Raw genomic sequence first — 27,580 nt, forward strand, 5'->3', positions numbered from 1 at the left:
ATTTATTTTCTCGACGTAACATCATCTTTTTATATTTTACCCCAAAAAAACGGGTATTATATTGTGTGCGCTAAAATTCATTAAAGCGTAATTTTTTCCTGAACGTTCACACTTGATAAACGGCTGCGCAAATATCAGAAAAAACAAAACAAACAGCCGCTGTTTTATTTTTTGGGGTCTCTGCTTCCAGAACATATCTCATGTTTGGGGGTTCTAAGTCATTTTCTATATATAATAATAGAAAAAAAAAAAAATAAGTGTTGACCTGAAGCGGTATGTGAGAAATGTCAGAATTGGCGCGGACGGCGCGGTCGTGGCGCATAATGGGTCGTGTTTGGGCGGGAACATTTTATGCAGTGCCCCAGCGGCGGTGTGTGGAAACCCCAGTACTGCAGCTTTGGGTGGGGGGAGCGCGGTAAAAATAGGCAGCTGAGCCATGGTTATTTTTACTGCCGCAAGTGTAAATGAGGCCTGCATTGGGCTGTGCCGCGACCGCCTTGCAAATGTGCGCAAAGCATGCGGCTCTGGTGTGTATAATCGCCCTATTTTATCAGGGTGGGGGGTGAGAGTGAGCTGTGAGGGAGGACATGACATGACCCCCCCCCCCCCCCCCATATATATCACTAGGTGAGGGTCTGTCACACTGAGGTACTCCCTCCTGACAGGAATACCCGCCATGGGAGGAAGTATTGATGTCTCAATGATAATTAGCGGCTCCCATGTTTTATACACTATAAGTGAGAGAACACGGACCCGCCCTTTCCAGGGATTCAACCTGTGGGCGGCACAGCGCTTCGCTTTCTGTTTGGTCTGGTCCGTCCCGGCCGCCGTGGTTGCTATGGTAAACATTGTCAGCGCACCGCGTCCCGTCACCTAGGAGACGGAAAGATGGCCGCCGCGGATAGAAGAGAAGATTGAGAGAGAGAGAGAGAGAGAGAGAGAAGGGTGAGTAGGGTGAGTAGGGTGAGTGCGGGACCCCGAGAATGGGAGAGAGACACGTGATAGCCATTCTTCTTCCTCCTCAGTATGATTGTACAATGTGTGTCTATAGTCATGTGACCGGCGCCCCCCCCTTCATATTTAGCGAAGGGGAGGGGGTCCTCCTGTGTGCTGCTGAACCCTCTAAAAGTATCCCAGTGTGCGAACCCGGAAATGTTACTGATCAGTGGGAGCCAGAGTCCCCCCCATCTCTATTATATCAGAGCCCCCCCATCTCCATTATATCAGCGCCCCGCACCTCCATTACATCAGAGTCCCCCTCATCTCCATTATATCAGAGCCCCCCCCATCTCCATTACATCAGAGCCCCCCCATCTCCATTACATCAGAGCCCCCCCCATCTCCATTATATCAGAGCCCCCCCCATCTCCATTATATCAGAGCCCCCCCCCCATCTCCATTATATCAGAGCCCCCCCCCCATCTCCATTATATCAGAGCCCCCCATCTCCATTATATCAGAGCCCCCCATCTCCATTATATCAGAGTCCTACCCCCATATGTTAGAGCTCCCTCCGCATCAAAGCCCCCCTATACATCAGTGTCTCCAATTTACATCAGAGCCCCCCTATTGGTCAGTGTCTCCCCTTTACATCAGAGCCCCCCTATTGGTCAGAGTCTCCCCTATACATCAGTGTCTCCCCTTTACATCAGAGTCTCCCCTATACATCACTGTCTCCAATTTACATCAGAGCCCCCCTATTGGTCAGAGTCTCCCCTATACATCAGTGTCTCCCCTTTACATCAGAGCCCCCCTATTGGTCAGAGTCTCCCCTATACATCAGTGTCTCCCCTTTACATCAGTGTCTCCAATTTACATCAGAGCCCCCCTATTGGTCAGAGTCTCCCCTATACATCAGTGTCTCCCCTTTACATCAGAGTCTCCCCTATACATCAGTGTCTCCAATTTACATCAGAGCCCCCCTATTGGTCAGAGTCTCCCCTATACATCAGTGTCTCCCCTTTACATCAGAGTCTCCCCTATACATCAGTGTCTCCAATTTACATCAGAGACCCCCTATTGGTCAGAGTCTTCCCTTTACATCAGAGACCCCCTATTGGTGAATGTCTCCCCTATTGGTCAGAGTCTCCCCATAAATCAGAGTCTACTTTACTGTTCGCCAGAGTCTCCTTTTATACATCAGTGTCTCCCCCCCATACATAACAGCCCCCTTTATATTCGAGTGCTCCCAATGAATCAGACCCCCCCCCCCCCTTACACCAGTGTCCTCCCTATATGTCAAAGTTCCCCCATACACATTATAGTTATCCCCTGTATACATCAGAGTCCTCCTCCTTTACAACAGGTTTCTCCCCATAAATCAGAGCCCACTATACGCCAGAGTCCCCCCTTTACATCAGTGCCCACCCTTTATTTCAGAGTCCCCCCCCCATCACATTACACTTCATTCATTTGGAAACTTCCACCATTTGGAAACACCCCTCCCCCCCAGGTCAGGGTCATGAGCTGCCATGATTGGGGGGGGACAGCACCACAGGGACAGATGAATCCCGGTGTACTGCCCGAGATCGTCACCACTTGTTTTGGTGCTGGCCTGTAAGGATGAGCTCCGGCGTGTTCGCACAGTCCATGTGCAGAGCCTGCCAGGAAGTCTGCACCGCGCTGCGCTAATCACAGGCAGGGGGAAATGTCTCCCTGCCTGTGATTAGCGCAGCGCGGAGACGACTTCCTGGCGGGCTCTGCACATGGACTGTGCGAACACGCCGGAGCTCATCCTTAGTGCTGGGTTGATTGCTGCCGGTGTCTCCATGAGAGACATTTCCCCTCATTTCCTGCCTAGGTGACACTTTTTAAATCTGAACTCCAGGGGGGAACCTAATAGAAGTGTAGCTGTCCCGGGGGGTGAGTAGAATATCAGTGGGGGGGGCAGATTTCTCACCAGGTCACATTGGCCGTGGTGTAGGGTGGCATGCATGCACCTACCCGTCTCTCTAAAAAAATTCAAATGATCTCTCCATTGTCATACTACATATAGTCATTTATGGGGGGAGATACTACTCCCAGTGGCGGCTGGTGCTCAATTTTTTTGGGGGGGAGCAAACAAACAAACATCAATTGCAGCATCACTGTGCCCATCAAATGCAGCCACTGTGCCCATCAAATGCAGCCACTGTGCCATGCCATCAAACGCAGCCACTGTGCCCATCAATTGTCGCCACTGGGCCATGCCATCAAACGCAGCCACTGTGCCCATCAAACGCAGCCACTGTGCCCATCAAACGCAGCCACTGTGCCATGCCATCAAACGCAGCCACTGTGCCCATCAATTGTCGCCACTGGGCCATGCCATCAAACGCAGCCACTGTGCCATCAAACGCAGCCACTGCGCCCATCAATTGTCGCCACTGGGCCATGCCATCAAACGCAGCCACTGTGCCATCAAACGCAGCCACTGTGCCATCAATTGTTGCCACTGTGCCCATCAATTGCCACCAGTTTGCCCCTAAAATGCTGCCAGATTGCCCCCCCCCCCCCCCCCTTGGCACTTACCTTTCTCGGTCAGACATCCTCAGATTCTCCTCCACGATCCCTCGAAGTAGTCCTGCCCTCGATGTCGCTTCAGCCAATCAGGTTACCGGTAACCAGACCCGGTGACCCTGATTGGCTGAGACGCGTGTCAGTGTCCCTGTATTGGTTTTTATCTGTTTTTAATCGTTTTTAAAAGGAATCAGTTCACTATTATGTCTCTATACCCTGTAAACAGTCCTTTCAGCAACAACATTTTTTTCCTTTACAACTCCTTTAAGCCTGATGATTGGCCGCTCGGGCACAGAGCACTGCATTGTGGGAGGGCAGCCGACACATGTGCTCTGTACCCGATCCTGGTACGGTATCTCACAAGGGCAGTGTCTGTAATCTCGGGTATGAAAGGGTGTCGGCTACACTACAGGGGCTGATTTGTGTTCTCCAGTACCTGTGCCCTATAATAATGATTATGCTTTTCCAATTCCAGAATCAACACTAAAATGCTGGGACCCGTTCACATAAGACCCCCGGACCCCAGTCCTTTCCTGGGTATGAAGCGCAACACTTCAGTTAAACGGGTAAGTCTTTAAATGAGTACTAAAGTCACGTTCATCACACCAATCAGTCAGAGCGCTGTGTTATTTTTGTTGAAATATGTTTTCATACTTTAACCACTTCCATACCGGGGGGCACGTACGCACCTTCCTGCCCAGGCCAATTTTTAGTTTTCACCGCTGTTACAATTTGAATGACAATTGTGCGGTCATGCTACACTGTACCCAAATAAAGAATCTTTATGTTTTTGTCCCCACAAATAGAGCTTTCTTTTGGTGGTATTTGATCACCTATGCGTTTTTTATTTTTTGCGCTATAAACAAAAGAAGAGCGACAATTTTGAAAAAAAAAAAAAAAACAATATTTTTTACTTTTTGATTTAATAAATATCACAATTAAAAAAAAATATTTTGTCAGTTTAGGCCGATACGTATTCTTCTACATATTTTTGGTAAAAAAAATCGCAATAAGCGTTTATTGATTGGTTTGCGCAAAAGTTATAGCGTCTACAAAATAGGGGATAGATTTATGGCATTTTTATTTATTACTTTTTGTTTACTAGTAATGGCGGCGATCTGTGATTTTTATTGTGACCGTGACATTGCGGCGGACACATCGGACACTTTTGACATGTTTTTCGGACCATTCACATTTATACAGCGATTAGTGCTATAAAACTGCACTGATTACTGTGTAAATGTGACTGGCAGGGAAGGGGTTAACCACTAGGGGGCTATCAAAGAGTTAAATACGTTCCCTAGGGAGTGATTCTAACTGTAGGGGGAGGGGACTCACAAGGGGAGGAGACCGATGTGTGTTCCTCTGTACTGGGAACACACATTGGTCTCCTCACCTCTGACAGGAGGTGGATCTGTGTGTTTACACACACAGATCCACACTCCTGCCGTGATCGCCGGCAATCGCGGGTGCGCGGCAGACATCGCGGCCGCCGGGCACGTGCACCGGGTCACACGTGCGCCCTAGATGGCCGGGAAGAAAAGACGTCATATGACGTCCAACCGGAGGGAGGGAGGGTTCCTGCCGGCGTCATATTATTATGGCCCGGTAAGGAAGGGGTTAAGAATGTGTTCATATCTCATATGCCGTTCCTATAGTTGTGGCCATTTTTGTTTAGTATTTCCAGCTCTTCATAACAGCCTGCAAGGGCACCCATAAGCTTCCTACTGCTTGCTAAAGTGAAAGAACACATCCCTGGGCACCCTTTAGATGTGCATGCTCCAGGGAGGGACTGGCAATAGCTTTAAAGCGGATGTGCCATGGAAAAAAAATATTAAAAGTCAGCAGCTACAAATACTGCAGCTGCTGACTTTTAATATTAGGACACTTACCTGTCCTGGAGTCCAGCGCCGGCCGCAGCAGAGGACGAGCGATCGGTCGTCATTCTGCTGCTCCCCCCGCCATCCGCGGTGAGGGAACCAGGAAGTGAAGCGCTTCGGCTTCACTGCCCGATTCCCTACAGCGCATGCGCGAGTCACGCTGTGCCTGCCGATTGGCTCCCGCTGTGTACTGAGAGCCGAGTGTTCTCAGAACACAACGGGGGGGGGGGGGGGGGTCAGCGGGAGGTGACGTAATGCCTGCAGTCTGCCCGAGACTGTTGTGGCCGGAAGTGGGTGCAAATACCTGTCTTTAGACAGGTATCTGCACCCCCCTCCCCCCTGAAAGGTGTCAAATGTGACACCGGAGGGGGGAGGGTTCCGATCAGCGGGAGCTCCGCTTTAAAGTGGATGTAAACCTGATTTTTTTTTTTTTTTTTTTGATGTCACAATGTAGAGTATAAGATTTCCTATCATCTGTGCCCAGTCTTGCCACAAAGAGTTAATCCAGCTCTGAGCAATCCTCTTTTCTTTTTTCAGTGAGATAAACGAACAAACAGGAGAAAACTTTTGTCCATTCTTTCTCCTTGCTGTGAGTGACAGGTTATTTACATATCTCATGCACTAGCCTGGAGACAGGCATTATTTTTTAATTCCCCCCCCCCCCCACACTCCTTTTCTGAAGTCATGTGGTTACTTTTCTGGGTTTTGACTGGATGTTAGGGATCATAGCAGAATTTAGTGTAAGGAATACACAGGAGAAAATGCATGTTGACAAGGGGAGTGTAGAGGAGGGCGGGGAGTCTACTGACATCACAACTCCACCCACCGAGCTCCAGACAACAGACCCACCCACAGAATCTGCAGTTTTTGGGTCTTATAACAGACAGAGGGGAGACATTTGACAGGTAAGGATACATGCAGGAGGCGTCTATATCCTTATAGATCAGCACTATGGCAGGAGTTTAGAAAGGATGAGAGCGGCTTTACATCCACTATAAAGTGTATGTAACCCAAAGATTTTATATGTCTGATATGTCTGTGTTACCCCATTCCCTGTGTATTGCTTCTTTTGTGTGAAATGCCTGATAATTCAGGCAGTCCCGCTACTTCCCTATTCTGACCACGCCAGGCATCCTTCCCAGGACGGTCCATTTTCACCCTTGCATTCTACTTGGCAGCACAGCCTGCCTGTACCCCATTGGCCAGACTTGTACTGACACACCCACCTGCACAGATTTTCACTGGGAAGATCGTTTTTTTGTTTGTTTTTTGCCGCGCCAGAATTGGATTGTATTGTTGTTCACACCCATGCAATCCGATTTTGCACATTGCAATGCGTTTGGGCGAATCGATTTTGGGGCGTGGTTAACTTAACCACTTAAGCCCGGACCTTTAGGCAGCTAAATGCCCAGGCCAGGTTTTGCGATTCGGCACTGCGTCGCTTTAACAGACAATTGCGCGGCCGTGCGACGTGGCTCCCAAACAAAATTGGCGTCCTTTTTTCCCCACAAATAGAGCTTTCTTTTGGTGGTATTTGATCACCTCTGTGGTTTTTATTTTTTGCGCTATAAACAAAAATAGAGCGACCATTTTGAAAAAAATGCAATATTTTTTACTTTTTGCTATAATAAATATCCCCCAAAAACATATATAACAACTTTTTTTTCCCTCAGTTTAGGCAGATACGTATTCTTTTACCTATTTTTGGTAAAAAAAAAAATCGCAATAAGTGTTTATCGATTGGTTTGCGCAAAATTTATAGCGTTTACAAAATAGGGGATAGTTTTATTTTATTTTTTTTTACTACTAATGGCGGCGATCAGTGATTTTTTTCGTGACTGCGACATTATGGCGGACACTTCGGACAATTTTGACACATTTTTGGGACCATTGTCATTTTCACAGCAAAAAATGCATTTAAATTGCATTGTTTACTGTGAAAATGACAGTTGCAGTTTTGGAGATAACCTCAGGGGGCGCTGAAGGAGTTAGGGTTCACCTAGTGTGTGTTTACAACTGTAGGGGGGGTGTGGCTGTAGGTCTGACGTCATCGATCGAGTCTCCCTTTAAAAGGGATGACACGATCGATGCGCCGCCACAGTGAAGCACGGGGAAGCCGTGTTTACATACGGCTCTCCCCGTTCTTTAGCTCCGGGGAGCGATCGTGAGGGGGCGGCTAGAAACGGATAGCCGCGCCCTCGTCCCGGATCGCTCCCCGCGGGTTTCCAACCGGATCGGACCCCCCCACCCGCTAGAAGGCAAGGACGTACATGTACGCCCATCTGCCTGTACGTGCCATTCTGTGGACGTACAATACATGCAGCGGTCGTTAAGCGGTTAATATACACACCCGCAGCGGGTCCCACACTGCATCAGTGTGAACTGAGCCTAACGCATTACTAAACCCCCCCTATTCTTTTCAGCCAAGGAAGTCGCCATCTTGGCCTCTGTTTGATCTGCAACTACCATGAGGCTGCACATGTGATCAAGTTATGACTCCACCCATTTGATGATTTGACCGTCTGGTTGAGAGCACAACCAATGTGACAGTTTGCATTTCCAGCAATCTAGGAATGTAACTGCTTTTTTGAAACCGGTAAATTGATGAGTTTATAAAAGGGGTTGTAAAGATAAATTTTTTTCCTCTATATAGCTTCCTTTCCCTCAGTGCAGTCCTCCTTCACTTACCTCATTCCTTCCATTTTACTTTTAAATGTCCTTATTTCTCCTGAGAAATCCTCACTTCCTGTTCTTCTGTCTGTAACTCCACACAGTAATGCAAGGCTTTCTCCCTGGTGTGGAGTGTCGTGCTCGCCCCCTCCCTTGGACAACAGGAGAGTCAGGACGCTCTCTACGTTGCAGATAGAGAAAGGAGCTGTGTGTTAGTGGGCGTCCTGACTCTCCTGTAGTCCAAGGGAGGGGGCGAGCACGACACTCCACACCAGGGAGAAAGTCTTGCATTACTTTTATAGCTATTTAGGGAAAACAAATTGTACCTTTACAACCCCACTTTAACTCCAGCTGAAGTCATTCTATTTTCATGTGACTGTAATTTTCAAATTTTATTGAACGCAACTTGACATTGACAATAACTGTCACTTTTGAAAAAAATTATACTTAAAAAGTGGACCCTCAGTTTTTTCATCTTTCCATCTATTAAATTTTCGGCCCTTGTTGTTGTTTTAACTTTGGATAGTAAAACATTTTTTTTTTCTGACAGTAAATCCCTTATACAGCCCACTTCCTGTTTCTTGTCTGGTCATTAGCCTAGGCTTATGACATCATACACAGCTGCCTCTCTCATTCTCGTGAGAGTTTGCCAGGAGGGGGGGGGGGTGTGAGTCACACGAGGACCAATGAGAGCTGCAGAGCTGGAGGCGTGCCTCTGTGTGTCTGTGTAAATCCAGGAAGTGAACAGGCAGCAGCTTCAGCTGCCCACAGTTAAAATGGCTGCAGCCAGACTCAGTGGAGGGAGATTTCTGCAGCATATTTGTCAAGTACAGAATCACAGTATATATAAAATAATATGCAAAGTGGTTTGGAGGGAAGCTTCAGAATGGCAAACATGTTTTTATTACAAATTATGTGAGCCAAATGCAGTTCCTATTTAAAGAAGAGTTCAAAAAAAGTGTTGTAAGAGTTGTAAAAAAAAATAAAAAAATAAAAGTCAGCAGCTACAACTACTGCAGCTGCTGACTTCTAATATAAGGACACTTGCCTGTCCAGGGATCCCGAGATTTAGGCACCCGAAGCTGATCCATCCTTTGGCTGTGGGTGGAGGTGCCGGCATCTTCACTAAGGCAAACAGGAAGTGAATCCTTGCAACTTCACAGCCTGTTTTCTACTGCGCATGTGAGTGATGCTGCACTTTTATGATTGGTCTCACTGGGGCAGATTCAGGTACCTGCGCGCCTAATTACGGCGGCGCAGCGTATTGTATTTACGCTACGCTGACGCAACTTACAGGAGCAAGTGCAGTATTCACAAAGCACTTGCTCCGTAAATTGCGGCGGCGTATCGTAAATGGGGCCAGCGTAAGCACGCGTAATTCAAATGTGGAAGGGGGGGGCGTGTTTTATGCTAATGTGTGATGACCTGACGTGATTGACGTGTGTTTAAAGCGGTGGTTCCCCCTAAAACAAATTTCTAACAATACATTCGTAAGACCCGTTACACTGCGGGTAGGCTGGCTTTTGTTTTTGTTTTTTAGTACGTACCTCGATCTCGCCGTTTCGTCCCTTGGCGGTGAGCGTTCCTAGTTGATTGACGTTTCTCCGACGGGCGCATACTGCGCGTCACGACTTTCCGACAGAAGCCGAACGTCATTGCGCAGGCGCCGTATAGAGTCGGCTCTATACGGCGCCTGCGCAGCGACGTTCGGCTTCTTTCGGAAAGTCGTGACGTCACGTATGTGCCCGTCGGAGAAACGTCAATCAACTAGGAACGCCCACCGCCAAGGGACGAAACGGCGAGATCGAGGTACGTACTAAAAAACAAAAACAAAAGCCAGCCTACCCGCAGTGTAACGGGTCTTACGAATGTATTGTTAGAAATTTGTTTTAGGGGGAACCACCCCTTTAACGAACGGCGCATGCGCCGTCCATGTACATATCCCAGTGTGCATTGCTCTCAAGTACGCCGCAACGACGTATTGGTTTCGACGTGAACGGAAATTACGTCCAGCCCTATTCGCGAACGACTTACGCAAACAACGTAAAAAATTCAAATTTTGAAGCGGCAACGACGTCCATACTTAACATTGGCTGCGCCTCCTAATAGCAGGAGCAACGTTACGCCGGAAAAGCCTTACGTAAAAAACTTCCGCCGTGAATCGACGTAACTAGGTAATTTGCATATTCTACACCGAAAACAACGGAAGCGCCCCTAGCGGTCAACGTAATATTGCACACAATTATACGCCGCCGCATTCAAGTTACGTCGGCGGAGGAAGCCTTTTTTTTAAGCATATCTGCCTTTGAGAATCGGCGTAACGATACGCCGGCGCAGATTTCAAATTACGGCGGCGTATCTGGAATCTGCCCCATTGTCTTCTGGGACCTGTGTGTCCCCCAGAAGGCAGCGGAGGAAGAAGGAGGGAGAAATTGCATAGATCACCATGATCGATGTGCGCCGATCTTGCCCAGAAGTGGGAGCGGGTAACTGGTTTTGACAGGTAAAAGCCCCCCCTGAAAGGTACCAAATGTGACAGTGGAGGGGGGGGGAGGATGCAAACAAGAGGTTCTTCCCCTTTTGGGTGGAGCTCCACGTTAACGGTTGTAAATCGAAATGCTTTTTTCACAGATTCAGGTTGGGAATTTCCTTCCAAATCAAATTAGAGAGCAATGTATAAAAGAATCCTCTTAAAGCGGAGGTCCTCCCTAAAAAAAAAAAATAACATTAACACACTCCTTAAATTTTTTTATAAAACATTTGAAAAATAAAAAATGTACTTCCCACAAACGCCTGTTGCTAGGCAGTCGTCCTAATCTGCCACTTCCTTCCCCGCGAAGCTCCTCATTCTCGTCCTCACTCGCGTTGTCTCCTGGGAAATGGCGCACGCTGTCTTCTGGGACCTGTATGTGTCAAACAAGACAGCCGACCATTCACAAAGCGCTGCACGACTCGCACATGCGCAGTAGGAAATGGGCAGTGAAGCCGCAAGGCTCCATTGCCTGTTTCCCTTAGTCGGAATGGCGGCGCCAGCACCCAATCTGATGGACGGATCCGCCTCGGGGGGCCGACATCACGGGCTCCTTGGACAGGTAAGTGGCTGGAACACCGCTTTAAATACCTATATGAATAGTTTTTGTCCCAGGTAATTTGACCACCTTGATTTTTCTCTGTTCTGATTGGCCTGTGTGGTGGGTCGGACCAGACCACCCTGCCATGACTTGGAGGAGTCTAACACTCCTATCTGCCCCTCCAGGCTCCCAGCTGCCTACCTCACCAGCACCACCACCTGACAAGGGCGGGTATGGCAAAGGTGATATTCCAGAAAAGGCGAAATCTAATCAGATTAATCTTCAGCTTTAACCACTTGCTTACTGGGCACATAAACCCCCTTCGTGCCCAGGCGAAATTTCAGCTTCCGGCACTGTGTCGCTTTAACTGACATTTGCGCGGTCGTGCGACCTGCCTCCCAAACAAAATTGGCGTCCTTTTTTTCCCACAAATAGAGCTTTGTTTTGGTGGTATTTGATCACCTCTGCGGTTTTTATTTTTTGCGCTAGAAACAAAAAAAGAGCGACAATTTAAAAAAAATATATATATATTTTTTACTTGTTGCTATAATAAATATCCCAATTAAAAAAAAAAAATAACTATTTTTTTATCAGTTAAGACCGATACGTATTTTTCGACGTATTTTTGTAAAAAAAAAAAATCGCAATAAGTGACTGGTTTGCGCAAAAGTTATAGCGCCTACAAAATGGGGAACAGAATTATGATTTTTTTTTATTATTTTTTTTTTTACTAGTAATGGCGGCGATCTGCGATTTTTATTGGGACTGCGATATTGCGGCGGACGTATCGGACACAAATTTGGGACCATTCACATGTATACAGCGATCAGTGCTATAAAAATGCACTAATTACTGTATAAATGTGACTGGCAGGGAAGGGGTTAACACTAGGGGTGAGGAAGGGGTTAAATGTGTATCCTGGGTGTGTTCTAACTGTGTGGGGGGTGACTGGGGGAGGTGACTGATGCTGTGTCCCTATGTACAAGGGACACAGATCGGTCTCCTCTCCTCCGGCTATTCAGCGATGCGCCGGGACAGTGTTTACCCGCTGCGCGCCCCCCAGAGGCGCGCGCGGGTAATGCACTTTAAATGACGTCCAAAGACGTCCACTTGGCACTTGAGAGCCGCGCTGTTGACGTCTTTTGTCAATAGCGCGAGTCTCAAGTGGTTAAATAATGTGCTGTGTTGGTGTAACATGTCTTGGCTCCGTGTGTTGCAGAGAAACGTCTCCTCGGAGCTGCAGTCCCGATCCATGTCACGCAGGAAAGGGAAGGAGAAGGACAGCGTCCTGGGGTTCGAGGTCCATCGATGTCTACACTGGCAGAACTGGGAGCTGGGGAAGGAGTACACCAAACACCTCCTTCTGAAGAATGTCCGCCTGAGGACACAGAAGGTGAAGTTCAGGTGAGATCATTTTGTAGACATGTTACTAGCTTCAAGCGCTCACCATGGTACCCTTTGCTTTAGTTTGCTGGCCCCTGCACCAAAGTCTTACAGTGGAACTGAAGGCAGAACTTTTTATTCCTTATGGTCACAGTGGTGGTGCGTCCATAGTGGGCGCAGGAGCGCCGCCCCCTCTCTCCCCTGCACCCGTCACTCAAGTCAACAATACATAGATTCATGCATTGCATGAATCTATGTATTGTCGCCGGCGCCGCTGCCACCCACTATTCAGATGGCCGGCCCCCTGGTGTCTGAATAACAGCAGTTGGTTAGTTTTGGAATTATCTATCGGAGCCAGCGGCTCTGATAGGTTTCCCGATTACAGCCTGTGGGCTCTAATCAGCTTCCAAATAGTTAACCAGGGGACGCACGGGGTGTGCGTTCCCTGGTTAACACTGACACCCGTCTCGGGGGGGGGTGAATCTGGTGATATTTGATGGGGCAATCTGGCGTTTTTTGAGGGGGCAAACTGGTGGCAATTGGTGGGCACAGTGGCGACAATTGATGGCATGGCACAGTGGCGACAATTGATGGCATGGCACAGTGGCGACAATTGATGGCATGGCACAGTGGCGACAATTAATGGCATGGCACAGTGGCGACAATTGATGGCATGGCACAGTGGCGACAATTGATGGCATGGCACAGTGGCGACAATTGATGGCATGGCACAGTGGCCACAATTGATGGGCACAGTGGCGACAATTGATGGCATGGCACAGTGGCGACAATTGATGGCATGGCACAGTGGCGACAATTGATGGCAGGGCACAGTGGCAACAATTGATGGGCACAGTGGCAACAATTGATGGGCACAGTGGCGACAATTGATGGCAGGGCACAGTGGCAACAATTGATGGGCACAGTGGCAACAATTGATGGGCACAGTGGCAACAATTGATGGCACAGTGGCTGCGTTTGATGGCATGGCACAGTGGCGACAATTGATGGGCACAGTAGCGACAACTGATGGCATGGCACAGTGGCGACAATTGATGGGCACAGTGGCGACAATTGATGGCATGGCACAGTGGCGACAATTGATGGGCACAGTGGCGACAATTGATGGCATGGCACAGTGGCGACAATTTATACACAGTGGCGACAATTGATGGGCACAGTGGCAAAAATTGATGGGCACAGTGGCAACAATTGATGGCACAGTGGCTGCGTTTGATGGCATGGCACAGTGGCGACAATTGATGGCACAGTGGCGACAATTGATGGGCACAGTGGCTGTGTTTTGATGGCACAGTGGCGACAATTGATGAGCACAGTGGGGACAAATGATGGCATGGCACAGTGGCGACAATCGATGGGCACAGTAGCTGTGTTTGATGGGCACAGTGAGGCTGCAATTGATTTTTTTGGGGGTTTTTTTTCGTTTCTTTGCTCCCCCCAAAAATTTTGAGCACCAGCCGCCACTGCTTATGGATAAAGTAAGGGAGGATTATAACTCCTATAATTTTTTTTGCCATCTGTGTCCCACTGGGGAGATTTCCCTTCACTTCCTGTCCCATAACCAAAACAGGAAGTAAGAGGAAATCCTCATCCTCAAGTAAAGCCCCATTTACTTGAATGGGTTGCACTCGGCTGGTGTTATGCCCGCCGAAAGGGACACGAGGAACAGTTTGTGGCTGCGGCATGTGTACACCCCCAGCCACTGTCTCTACAGCTAAAGGGGGAGTGATTGGGGGCGTTTCAACCACTCGTGTGAACAAGTCCTTACACAAGTGAGTAATGAAAGGAAGAAGATGACTGGTTGCAACAAAATCAGTTTTACATTCGGAGACTTTCATACAATGGGATTGATTTACCAAAACTGGGGAGGGCAGAATCTGGTGCAGCTCTACATAGAAGCCAATCAGCTTCCAGGTTTTATTGTCAAAGTTTAATTGAACAAGTTGAAGTTAGAAGCTGATTGGCTACCTTGCCCAGCCAGCCGCACCAGATTTTGCACTCTTCGGGTTTAGTCCCTTATAGGCCAATTACTCTGATAATCCCAAATTTAAATAACCAATAATCTTTTGTTTCACAGCCCTCCGGCCAACACCTTCTTCAGCACAATGTTCCCCCAGATGGTGACACTGAGTGCCGGGACTTCATTCTCCCTCCCCATCACCTTCCGAGCCCTGGAGAAGGTACAGTCTTCTGACGTATACATGACTGATCTGTGTGTGCTATGAAGGCAATCTGTCGGATTTGCAATTTATAGTCCATTACATATAATCTTGTACAGTGGAACCTCGGATTACCAGCATAATCCGTTCCAGGAGAATGCTCGTAATCCAAAGCACTCGCATATCAAAGCGAGTTTCCCCATTGAAGTCAATCGAAACTAAAATAATTAGTTCCGCATTGACTTCAATGGCATGCAATACCGCATGCGGCCTTACGGGTGCCAGAGAGCCTCGGAAATGTCCGGAAAGATCAGAGGACAGTTCGGCTGACCTCTGCAAACCTCGGACAGACTCCGTTCACAAGCCTTTCCAAGGTTTGCCGAGGTCAGCCGAACAGTGAGTGAGTGAGTGAGTGAGAAACTTATATAGCGCAAACAAATGCGAACTTAATCGCCTCAAGGCGCTGGCATCCAGAGTTGTACAGTTCTTTCAGAAGAGGCGGGTCTTCAGTTTTTTCCTAAAAACCCGATGGTTTTCTTCCAAGCGGATGGTCGTGGGTAGAGCATTCCAGAGCCGTGGTCCTTGGACCGAGAATCTACGTTCTGTCCTCGGGCCTTTTTGTGCATTTCCGAATGGTGACGATCGGCTGCAATCGGCGCCGTTTGGCTCCGGCGCCCCCCCCCACCTAAGGCCAAAAGCAGTACTGCACACTGCTTTGGCCTGAATCCTGCTCATTTTGTGAGACAACACTCGCAAACTGAGTTAGGATTTTTTGAAATACAGCGCTCGTATTGCGAAACGCTTGTTAACAGCGTTACTCGCAATCCGAGGTTCCACTGTATATGTATAAATCCAGGAAGAACTTGCAAAGAAAGTCAATGTCCACCTAAAGTAAAACTAAAGGCAAACATTTTTCTTTTTAGATAAAGGGAGGGTTATAACTCTTTAAGTTTTTTATTTTTTTATATTTTGTGCCCCATTGGGGAGACAATTCTTCCGCTCTACAAGAATCTGGTCCGGCCGCACCTGGAGTACGCCGTCCAGTTCTGGGCTCCAGTCCTCAGGAAGGATGTACTGGAAATGGAAAAGCCAGGTAACCGTCTTTTTTTTTTTTTTTGGGGGGGGGGGGGTTTTGAGTGGGTAAGTGTAGACTCCAAAAACACAGGTAGAGGAAAAATATGATAAGGAGCAATTTAGCTCCTTTCGAAACCCAAAAAGCACGAAAGGGGTGTGTAGAGCAAGGAGTGAGTGGGGTGCATTTTTTTTTCAAGGGGGGGGGGGGAGAAAGTAGGGGAGGTCCACAGGCAAAAAAAAAGAAGAGTATGGATTTAGAGTAACCCGAAGGGAAAGAGAAAGGAGGGCTACACAGTAAAAAGGTTTTATATTTTATAGTTTGATATATGTATAGGATGTATATCTGTAATGTCTTTTTTCTTTTTAACTGGTCATAATAAAGAAAAAAAAAGTGATTATAAAAGATAATTTTGGTAAATTTGAAGGAAAAATGTACACAAGAATGGTATAATGTATGGCCAGCCTTAGCCTTTGCTGATCATTCTTTAAATGCTAGTTGCCTGGTTGTCACGATGATGTATTTAATGCTTCCTAACAAAAAATGTCTAGAGATAAAGAAACCTGACACTGATTTACAGCATGCATGTTTCTGTGCCTGTGACCAGACACACCCAGACAACAAGTGTTTTTTTTTTTTTATATAAGAAGGTCAGCAATGGTAGCCCCCCACACCATTCTCATTACAGAGTTGCCTATGGTAAAATAAACGATTTGGGGACCAGATCTGCCATCAGTACATGACATGTATGGTGCTCTGCTGCCATCTTGTTGTAGAAGGCAGGAAAAGCATACAAACTGATTTATGAACAAAAATGGTGGAAATTGGTACACTCAAAATCTGGTGCAGCTGTGATTAGTAACCAATCATGTTCAAATTAAATGGCACATACGATTGTGCCATCATTTTTTTTTTTAAACAAAATCCACCATGTTGGATCAGGCACTTTTTGCGTCTTTTTGGAGCAACGTGCACAGTCTATTTGCCTTTAGTAAATCAGCCCCATAGTCCTGTATCCCTACTTTGTTAATACTTTCTATTGGAACCTTAAAATGATACTATAGGTTCCCTTTTTTCTTTTTTTTTTTAATAAAAAACATGTCATACTTACCTCCACTGTGCAGTTCCTTTTTGCACAGAGTGGCCCAGATCCTCCTGTTGTGGGGTCCCACGGTGGCTGTCGTGGCTCCTCCCCGCAATAGATGACCCCCTCTGGGAAGCTCTCTCCCGAGGGGGTTTCCTTGCGGGCGCGCTCCCGTGTCATACATTCGGCGTACATAGACACAGAGGGCCAGATTCATAAAGCACTTACACCGTTTTTTTGGTAGATGCACGGCGTAAGTGCAGATTTGCGCCGGCGGATCGCTGCGCCTTACCCAGAGAACCAGATTACGCCTCCAAATAGACTTCATCGCCTCGGTGTAACCTTTCCACGCCGGCGCGGCGTTGGCGCAGATTTACGCTGGTCGGATCTGGCGCGGCCATGGTTTTTGTGTTTTAAATATGCAAATGAGGTTTTTGGGCCGATTCATCAACTTAAGCTTGACCGGCGCAGGCTACTCCCGGTGAGCGGAGCTGAAATTTCCGGCGCCAAGTTACACCTCATAAAAGCAGGGGTAACTTTGCACCAAACTTGCAGAGGTCAGCTGGAGAGCAGCTAAAGCAGCAGCGTTACAAACGAACTGAGCAACAACACTTGCTGGACAACACATAGAGGCGGTCCCCATGTTGGGAGAGGCCCTCAATAATTACAGCCCTCTCCTCTGGGCTGAAATTGGTCATCCGCCCACCTGAGGATTCCTCATCAGCCATAACTGCCCCACCACAATGCAAACCACCTAGCTTAGAAAAAAAAAAGCTTCAGTACATTTGCACCTGCAGGGCGGAAGTCTGGGCTGATTCATGGACTAGGCTTTGGTAGTGGGTCGGCGTAGCTCAGGGATCACGCCGGGGCGCAGTTCTGAGCATGTGCAGATTGGGGCATTTACCCCTGGATGTCACTGAGCATGTGCGGTCTAAGATGTGCCCCGGCGTGACCCATGCACCACGGTCGGCACTTCATTAGCATAGGGTGACTCCCATTTGGCCTTACCCCGCCTTACGCCGTCTAAAATCCGCCCCGCTGGGGCATCGTAGACAAAAAAAGTTTCTTGAATCACCTAACTGCCTCTCCGCGTTGGACCGGTGTAGTCTAAAAATGATGCGCCACGCCGGTGCAAATCTGCACCATTGTTCATGAATTTGGCCCAGAGTGTATGACTCGGCCCCGCTCCCCCATCGGCCGCGTCATTGGATTTGATTGACAGCAGCGGGAGCCAATGACTGCGCTGCTATCAATCTATCCAATGAAGAGCCGAGAAGCTGTGGAGAGAGCGACGCAGGATCGCACCCACTGAAATTCGGGACTCAGGTAAGTAAAACGGGGGGGCCGGACACTGCAAGGTGTTTTTTTCACCTTAACCACTTGGGATCCGCCTGCCGTCAATTGACGGCTACAGTGCGGATCCCAAAAGCCAAACCGCCGTCAATTGACGGCCGCCCCTTTGGGCGTTCCCCGCGCGCGCTCCAGAGCGCGCTGCGGGGAAAATCTGTGTTGGCCGTGTCCCTCGGACACAGCCAATTACAGAGCGCCGCGAACGGCCAATCAGAGTGGCCGTTCGCGAGGCGATCTGTGCGGCCAATGAGAGAGGATCTCATATGTAAACATATGAGATCATCTCTCATTGCCGTTTTACACAGAGACAGCGGTGCTGTCTCTGGAGAGGAGACCGATCTGTGTCTCTTGTACATAGAGACATAGATCGGTCACCCCCCCAGTCACCCCCCCTCCACCTACAGTTAGAACACTAAGCAGGGATACATTTAACCCCTTCCTCACCCCCTAGTGTTAACCCCTTCAATGCCAGTCACATTTATACTGTAATTAGTGCATATTTATAGCACTGATCGCAGTATAAATGTGAATGGCGCCAAAAATGTGTCCGATGTGTCCGCCATAACGTCGCAGTCCATTAAAAATCGCAGATCGCCGCCATTTCTAGTAAAAAAAATAATTAAAAAAAAATAATTCTGTCCCCTATTTTGTAAGCGCTATAACTTTTGCGCAAACCAGTCGCTTATTGCGATTTTTTTTTTTTTGTTTACCAAAAATATGTAGAAGAATACGTATCGGCCTAAACTGAGAAAAAAAAATGTTATTTTTTTTTTAAATTGGGATATTTATTATAGCAAGAAGTAAAAAATATTGTATTTTTTTCAAAATTGTCTCACTTTTTTGTTTATAGCGCAAAAAATAAAAACCGCACAGGCGATTAAATACCACCAAAAGAAAGCTCTACTTGTGGGGAAAAAAGGACGTCAATTTTGTTTGGGAGCCACGTCGCACGACCGCGCAATTGTTAGTTAAAGCGATGCAGTGCCGAAAGCTGAAATTTCACCTGGGCAGGAGGGGGGTATATGTGCCCAGTAAGCAAGTGGTTAATGCATAGGATGCATTAAGGTGAAAAAACACAAAGGTTTACAACCCCTTTAAAGCGACACTAAAGATAAAAAATAAATAAAAAATAAATAACAAACATGTTATACTTACCTCCACTGTGTGGCTCGTTTTGCACAGAGTGTCCCCAATCCACATCTTCTGGGGTCCCTCGGCGGCTGTCATGGCCCCCCCTCTGCAAGAGCTTTCCACCTTCATGCGAGCGAGCGAGCATCGTGGAAAACTCTTGCAGGCGCGCTCCCGTGATACAGCGGCAGGCCGCGTCATCGGATGTGATTGACAGCAGCGCCAGCCAATGGCTGCGCTGCTATCAATCCATCCAACCTAGCCAATCAATGGCCAGGCTGGGAACCGAAGAGGATGACGGGGCCGAGCGTGGGACTTTCGAGGGGTGAGGTAAGTAAAACGTGGGCTCAGGGGGGGCGGTGCTGTCGGATGTTTTTTCACCTTAATGCATAGGACTTTTATTAAAAAAGATAAAATGAAAACTACTCACAAGCGAAAGATTCACAATGTAAAGAGTTTCCACAGGTAGCAGCAATGAGTCAAACCCAAAAACACTCCAAATGGTTATAGAGGATGTGATGAGGGCCACTGCCGCTGACGCGTTTCGAAGGACAACCTTCTTCCTCAGAGCCCAGCCTATATATATATATATATATATATATATATATATATATATATATATATATATAATACAAAATAAAGGTGACCCTATTGCATTCATATTCTGATCTTCTGTTCTATAGCGTGATTATGAAGACTCAATCGCTTTCGAGACAGATGAAGGGATTTTTTCCGTCTCCTTGCAAGCTACTCTCCCACGCCACGCACTCACCTTTCCAGGGGAGCTGACCTTACCTATGTGTGCTGTGTTTGACTCCTCAGAGGCCAAGTTTATCTTGCAGAGTACATGGTAAGTGTTGTCATTCTAAACTGAGAACTTCCTGGAAATTTTGGTACCGAAAATGCAAGATACATTTGGCCGAAAACGGAAACCAAAACTGAAAATGACAGTTTTTAAAATATATATATATATATATTTTTTATATAAAATTGTAATATATTCAACTTTTTTATTAATATCATGAATTCAAATAAATTAGAATTTATTGTCGGCTATTATCGGCACCTTTAGTGCAAGTAACTTTCAAGAAAAATGCATCTCATTAGGCCGGGTTCACACTATTGCGAATTGGATACAGGATTTTCCAGTGGAGGGGTGAGCGTAGCCACCCAGAGACAAGAAGTGTTAATCGCAGGTTTACCCGATGAAAATAGGCGAAGCTCACAGTGTTCAGTGATATCAGGATAAGCTATTTCAGTATAGGAGAGGAGCCGGTACAACTGTACAAGGCCGAAAGGATGGCTTTAGGTCAGCTTTTACCTGAGAAAATAAATATTGTACAGAAATTCTGATAGAAACTGGATTGTAAAGTTGAAGTCCTATGGCAGCGGGACATGCAGTATACAGGATCACTCAGCATTGTTATCATTTGCTTTGCTAGAATAAATTCTCCATCATTAGTATTATTATTCATATCAAGTATGAGCGCCGTATTTTGTGTTTTCCAGTGACTTGCAGACCCAGTTCCGATGGGACGTCCCGGGCCCTTTCCTTCTGATCCCACAAAGCGGCGTGCTCGACCCCAGATGTCAGATCCGCACCAAGGTCTTATTCCAGCCGCAGATTGCACTTGTACACAATGTGATCGCCACATGTCACTTTGGCCTGAACGAGGAATATAACAAAAGCATACAGCTGACTGCAATCGGTAAGGAGGCTGATCACTAGTAAACTAATACTTAGCTGAAGAACTTAAAGTGGATGTAAACCCAATGTAAACCAAAGTCCTTGCTTGAGTGACAGGTTATTTACATATGTCGTGCACTAGCTTGCAGACATGCACAGCTTCTTGTCTATGTATATTCTGATGGCTGTTTACACTGAACTGTGGATCACCCTATATTTTGAAAACATTTAATTAAAAACACAAGACAGCCAATCCTGGGAGAGCTGGACGGGAGAGGAGAGGAGAGGAGAGGAGGAGAGGGGAATGTGAATTGTGCACTTTAGAGCCGGTTCACACTGGGGCGACTTGGGATCCGACTTGAAGTCGCCTCAAGTCGTCCCAAGTCGCGCTGTCGAGAAAAACAATGCAAGTAAATGGGAGCGGTTTTAATACACACGACTCGAGTCGCTCCGACTTCAAAAGAAGTTCCTGTACTACTTCAATCCGACTTGTAGGCGATTTGTACCCATTGATTTCAATGGAAGTCGCCTCCAAGTCTGATCCAAGTCTGATCACTGTCTTATCTGAAGCTACTTTCCAGGAAGATAACATACATTTCTCAGGCAAACTTCTCCTGCCCCCCTCTCTCCCCCTCCCTCTCCCAGAGCTGATTGTTGTTTGATTGGCCACTGGAAAGTCTCCTGTCCTGGAGATGACTTCAAGTCGTGTTGTAAATCGCCCCAGATCGCCCTGTGGTTCATGCTCAATTCGTGTCGGAGTCGCCTCTGAAAGTCGCGCTGGAAGTCGTGTCGCCCCAGTGTGAACCGACTCTTACAGAAGCTGTGCATGTCTGCAAGCTAGTGCACGAGATATGTAAATAACCTGTCACTCAAGCAAGGACTTTGGTCTTTATCTGGAAGTCTGTTTTATTTCACTGAACAATAAAAAGAGGATTGCTCAGCGCTGGATTAACTCTGTGTGGCAAGACTGGGCACAGATGATAGGAAATCTTATACTGTACATTGTGACATAAAAAAACAAAAAACTGCAATACAATAGCATAATGTGCTAGTATGCATCGCATGCCAGCGCATTATGAAATACCTAGCTTAGAATGAAGCCCCTTTAGCGGTACCCAGTCACTGCTGAGCAGGCTGACATGTTCCCCCGGTGTTTTTATTCTGGGTTCGCGGGCTCCGGCTCTGTGAGCGTCTGCACCTGCGATTATGTCACTCCGTTCCCGCATAGAGCTCTGAAGTTCCGGCACCATACACCGACCTTCAGAGCTCATGCGCATGCAGGGTGAATATCTCCTAAAATGTGCAGGTTTAGGATATATTTGTTTTACCTACAGGTAAACCTTATTATAAGTAAAGTAAAATTCACCAAGCGGGCAATACAGCCGCTTTAATAATGCTAATATTATACATTTTTAATCTAGCCATTAATGGATAGATCAGAACCAACCTACGTAGGTACTCTCAATGGGTGGGAAAATAGAAACCACATTAACATAATGGACCACCTTTGGCATAGAAACAGATTCCAAACATCATGGCAATGACTTCACAAGAATCTTGTGGTATCCTGATGTTAAAGACCAAAAGACGTTTTGGGTGGAGGAACTTGACCAGCCTGCACAGAGTCCTGACCTCAACCCAGTGGAAAATCTTTGGGATGAATTGGAGCGGAGACTGCGAGCCTGGCCTTCTCATCCACATCAGTGCCTGACCTCACAAATGTGCTTCTGTAAGAATGGTCAAACATTCCCATAGACACTCCTAAACCTTGTGGACGGCCTTCCCTTGTTATAGCTGCAAAGGGTGGGCCAACTCAATATTGAACCCTACGGACTAAGACTGGGATGCCGATGAAGGTTATGTGCATGTAAAGGCAGGTGTCCCAATACTTTTGGTAATATATTGTATCTAAACCAGTGGTTTCCAAACTGTGGCCTTGGGGCTGGATGCAGCTCTTTGCTTGCCTTTGTCCGGCCCCTGAGGTGTTATGCCTGCTACTGACACCAAGAATGAGACATAACTCCTGCCACTGACACCAACAATGGGGCACTATTCCTCCCACTGTGACATCACCTATTTCTCCCTCTAAAACCAAACATCTGGCATTATTTACTACCGCTGGGCACACTCCTTTCTTTAGAAAGTTTGGAGACCCCTGGTCTAGACTTCCATTTATATTTGAAATTTGTAGATTGCTTTCCTCTGCTGTAGAGGAAATAGAATGTGCAGGACATCAAATATTGTTTTATTTTACATCAATTTTAGACTTGAATTTTATATAATAAATGAAATGACTAATAATAGTTTGTTGGTGCAGCCAAGTACCCCCATCTCTTGGTATCTGTTCCGGGAGAGACAGGTGAGGATGCCTTAGAAGTGGGACCAGTTCTGCAGTTCGGCTGCATTGGAGTGGGCATGACGTCTGAGAAAAGTATTGAAATCTGCAACCTGTCAGTGGTATGTACTCATGTCTATCCTGCCAAAATCTAAACTCCAGTATAAACATATTGGCCCGGATTCACATATATCGGCGCATATTTATGCGGGCGTAGCGTATCTAATATACGCTACGCCGACGCAGCGCACAGATGCAAGCACTGGATTCACAAAGCACTCGCTCCCACTCGCTCTTAAAGATACGCTGGGTTTCCTCGGCGTAAGCCAGCGTAGGTGGAAGTGGGTGTGAGCCATGCTAATGAGGCGTGACCCCATGCAAATGATGGGTTGAGCGTCATAAAGGTACGAATATTGTACGGCGCATGCGCCGTCCCGTGGACGCATCCCAGTGCGCATGCGCAGAATCACGTCGGAACTACTCCCTAAGATACGACAGATCACTGCCTACGACGTGAACGTAACCTACGCCCAGCCCTATTCACGTACTACGTCAACGACAAAAGCTACGACGGCTTGTGTTCCTGGTCCATACCTTTGCATGAGTTGCGCCTCCTATATGGGGAATAACTTTACGCCGGACGTACGACTTGCGCAAACCGCGTATATTATGCGCCGGGCGCAACTACGTTCGTGAATCGGCGTATCTCCCTCATTTGCATATGTGCATAGAAAATCTATGGGAGCGGCAAATGCGTCCAGCGTAAATATGCGCCCACGATACGATGGCGTAGGAAAGTTACGTCGGTCGGATGAAGCCTATTCAGGCGCTTCTCACTTTATGGGTACGGTGCATAGATACGACGGCGCATACTTACACTTACGCGGGGTATCTTTAAATACGTCGGCGTAAGAGCTTTGTGAATCCGGGCCTCATTGTGTATATCCATTCATCATGTATATTCTTACTGGGCGAGCTTTGTATATTTCTTCCAGATCCGTGCAGTAATCCAGTGTGAGACTTCCTCTAATAAAGACCGCTCACTGCTGCTCTCTCTTCTTGTGCAGGGGGACTGGTCTTGTCTCCACCCCCTCCTGTAGAGGGTGGGGTTTGCTGGGCCCCTCCCACAGCTCTGCTCTCTCTCCTTCTGCAGGGTGACTGGTCATGTCTCTGCCCTCTCCTGTAGTTTTCTGCAGGCAGCCTGTAGTGGGTGGAGCCTATCGGGCCCCTCCCACAGCTCTGCTGTCTGAACAGGCTATGTGCATAGTAATGATGTCACAGGTAATTTTAAAGTAATATTTGAGTTTGCAAAGGCATTTGCTACACACAAAGCAGATTTATATCCTTGGTGCCCAGATTTTAAAGTAAATCTGTTGCAAGCCTCAACACATGTTGATTAAATAATTACACATTAACCACTTGACCACCAGGCACGTAAACACCCTTAATAACCAGACCAATTTTCAGCTTTCGGTGCTCTCACAATTTGAATGACAATTACTCAGTCATACAACACTGTACCCAAATGAAATTTTCGTCCTTTTTTTCACACAAATAGAGCTTTCTTTTGGTGGTATTTAATCACCGTTGGGTTTTTTATTTTTTGCGCTATAAAAGAAAAAAGACTGAAAATTCTGTAAAAAAAAAAAAATTTTCTTTGTTTCTGTTATAAAATTTGGCAAATTTAGTATTTTTTCTTCATTCTTTTGCATAAATGTGAAAGATGAAGTTACGCCGAGTAAATAGATACCCAACATGTCACCCTTCAAAATTGCACACGCTCGTGGAATGGCGCCAAACTTCGCTACTTAAAAATCCCCATAGACGACATTGCAGGGTATTGCGGAGTATTGTGGGGTATTACGGAGTATTGTGGGGTATTGTGGGGTATTGCGGAGTATTGTGGGGTATTGCGGGGTATTGTGGGGTATTGTGGAGTATTGTGGGGTATTGTGGGGTATTGCGGGGTATTGCGGGGTATTGCGGAGTATTGCGGGGTATTGCGGAGTATTGCGGGCATTGCAGAGTATTGCGGGCATTGCAGAGTATTTTGGGGTATTGCACAGTCTGGGGGCATTGCAGAGTATTTTGGGGTATTGCAGAGTGTGGGGGCATTGCAGAGTGTGGGGGCATTGCAGAGTGTGGGGGCATTGCAGAGTGTGGGGGCATTGCAGAGTATGGCTGGTACTGCAGAGTATTGCACAGGGAGGGAGGGATGGATCTGTGACTGCATGTGTCACAGATCCAGCCCGAAGCAGCAGCAGCAGCTGCTGCTGCTTCCGTTCTCCCCCCTCTCCTCTCACACTGTACCGTTCGGTACAGAGAGGAGAGGGAGGAACCGGCGTCATCACATGACGCCGGTTTGTTTACTAGTGATCGCTCCGTCATTGGACGGAGCGATCACGTGGTAAATCGCCGCTATCAGCGGCGATTTACCGTGATCCGTGATCAGCCGGGTCCGGAGGACCCGGCGGTCACGGAGACTCCCGTGTGCGCGCCCCATAGGGCGCGCGGGAGCGCGACTCTGGGAGGACGTACATTGACGCCCTCTCAGAGTTAAGCAACCTCCTTGTAGACGTATTTCGTCTATAAGGCGGTTGCTAACTGGTTAAAGATACATGAGCAGAAAAAGAAAAGGTATGTCAGAATGATTAGTAGTTCCAGAGATATAAGCAGCTGAAGTTACATGCACATCATGACCTTTTCTGTGAACAAGTTTGGCCTTACTTTATATTGGTCAATCAGTCTGCTAGTCATTGTAAGGACCAATAGGGAGGCTTATGCCGGGTACACATGAGAGGATTTATCCGCGGATACGGTCCACTGGACCGTTTCCGCGGATAAATCCTCTGAGGATTTCGATCCGCTGGATTGTACTCACCATCGGATCGAAATCCGCGCCGAATTTACACCGCGGTGACGTGTCGCGCCGTCGCCGCGATCATGACGCGGCGACGTGCGCGACGCTGTCATATAAGCAATTCCACGCATGCGTCGAATCATTACGACGCATGCGAGGGATGGGTTCGGACGGATCGATCCGGTGAGTCTGTACAGACCACCGGATCGATCCGGTGAGTCTGTACAGACCACCGGATCGATCCGCTGGAGCCGATTCCAGCGGATAGATTTCATAGCATGCTAAGAAATTTTTATCCGCTGGAAATCGGTCGGCCCGAAATATATTCCGCGGATAAATATCCGCTGGATCGTACACACCAGCGGATCTATCCGCTGAAACCGATCCGCGGATCAATTTCAGCGGATCGATCCTCTCGTGTGTACGGGGCCTTAGAAGGCTAATGGGGCCAAATCAAGCTCAGTTTTTACAGAAGTGTAATAAATGTATTCCAGATATGTCTTCCTTAAAATAATTAAAGCCCAACTCTGGGAAATGTTTTTTTAATTGGGCTTGTCCCCTAGCAGGTATTAAAGCGGCGGTCCACCCACCGCTGCAAAGATATATAATACAGGTATTTGCACCCACTTCCGGGAAGTCACTCCTCCACCCCCCCTTCCTTCTGGGAAACACACTGGTCCCAGGAGACAGCGGGGACCACTGGGAAAGCGCCGCACTACTCGCGCATGCGCAGTAGGGATCCGGGCAGTGAAGCCGCAAGGCTTCACTTCCTGATTCCCTCACCGAGGATGGTGACAGGGCAGTCGAGAGACGAGCGATTGCTCGTCTTCTGTTGCCGTCATCGCGGCATTAAAAGTCAGCAGCTGCGGTATTTGTAGCTGCTGGTTTTTAATATTTTTTTTTTTTCGCTGGACCTCCGCTTTAAAAGTCTCCATAGAAGACAAAACAATGGTCCCAGCCTCTTCCCAGGTGATACCCCTCAAAGGTATCTATTGCCAGTTGGTCCCCATGAAGAAATAAAAGCTTACACAGTATAAAATCTTTGGTGGTTTTATTATGTAAAAAAGTATTGCACTTACAATTTAGATTGCTCTCGATTGCAGCCCGTCACTCCGGGACCAGCGTAAAAGGCGGTGACGTCAGCACGTCGCTCCTCCCTACTCATTTCATCACAACTGTAGCCATCCTGAGGAATCTGCAACAACATTTGTTTAGATCCCTGCAATGTGCATAGATCACCCAGAGGGGAATTTTTTATTTTTTATTTATTTTTTAACAAAGGTGAAGTTACCGTACTCTTTAAGTATAAAAAGGCAGTTCTGGATACAACACAGAGCTATCCCCTGCAGCATTTTTTTTTTCACCACAAGATGATCTCAGTC

At 47.3% G+C, this 27,580-nt stretch overlaps 1 protein-coding gene across 2 annotated transcripts in view; it reads left to right on the top strand.

The window, feature by feature from the left end:
- Positions 1-931: 931 nt before the first annotated feature.
- CFAP65 (cilia and flagella associated protein 65) overlaps positions 932-27,580 on the top strand; it is a 139,832-nt gene continuing 113,183 nt past the window's right edge. For both annotated transcript variants that reach the window (XM_040358153.1, XM_040358154.1), the window contains exons 1-7: positions 932-945; positions 3,974-4,064; positions 12,339-12,523; positions 14,601-14,703; positions 20,000-20,166; positions 20,826-21,025; positions 23,321-23,460. In XM_040358153.1, the coding sequence (XP_040214087.1) occupies positions 3,987-4,064; positions 12,339-12,523; positions 14,601-14,703; positions 20,000-20,166; positions 20,826-21,025; positions 23,321-23,460 (873 nt within the window). In that variant the 5' untranslated portion in view covers positions 932-945; positions 3,974-3,986. The remainder of the gene's footprint in view (positions 946-3,973; positions 4,065-12,338; positions 12,524-14,600; positions 14,704-19,999; positions 20,167-20,825; positions 21,026-23,320; positions 23,461-27,580) is intronic.

The sequence above is a fragment of the Rana temporaria genome, chromosome 6, assembly GCF_905171775.1.
Source record: "Rana temporaria chromosome 6, aRanTem1.1, whole genome shotgun sequence".
Lineage (NCBI taxonomy): Eukaryota > Metazoa > Chordata > Amphibia > Anura > Ranidae > Rana > Rana temporaria.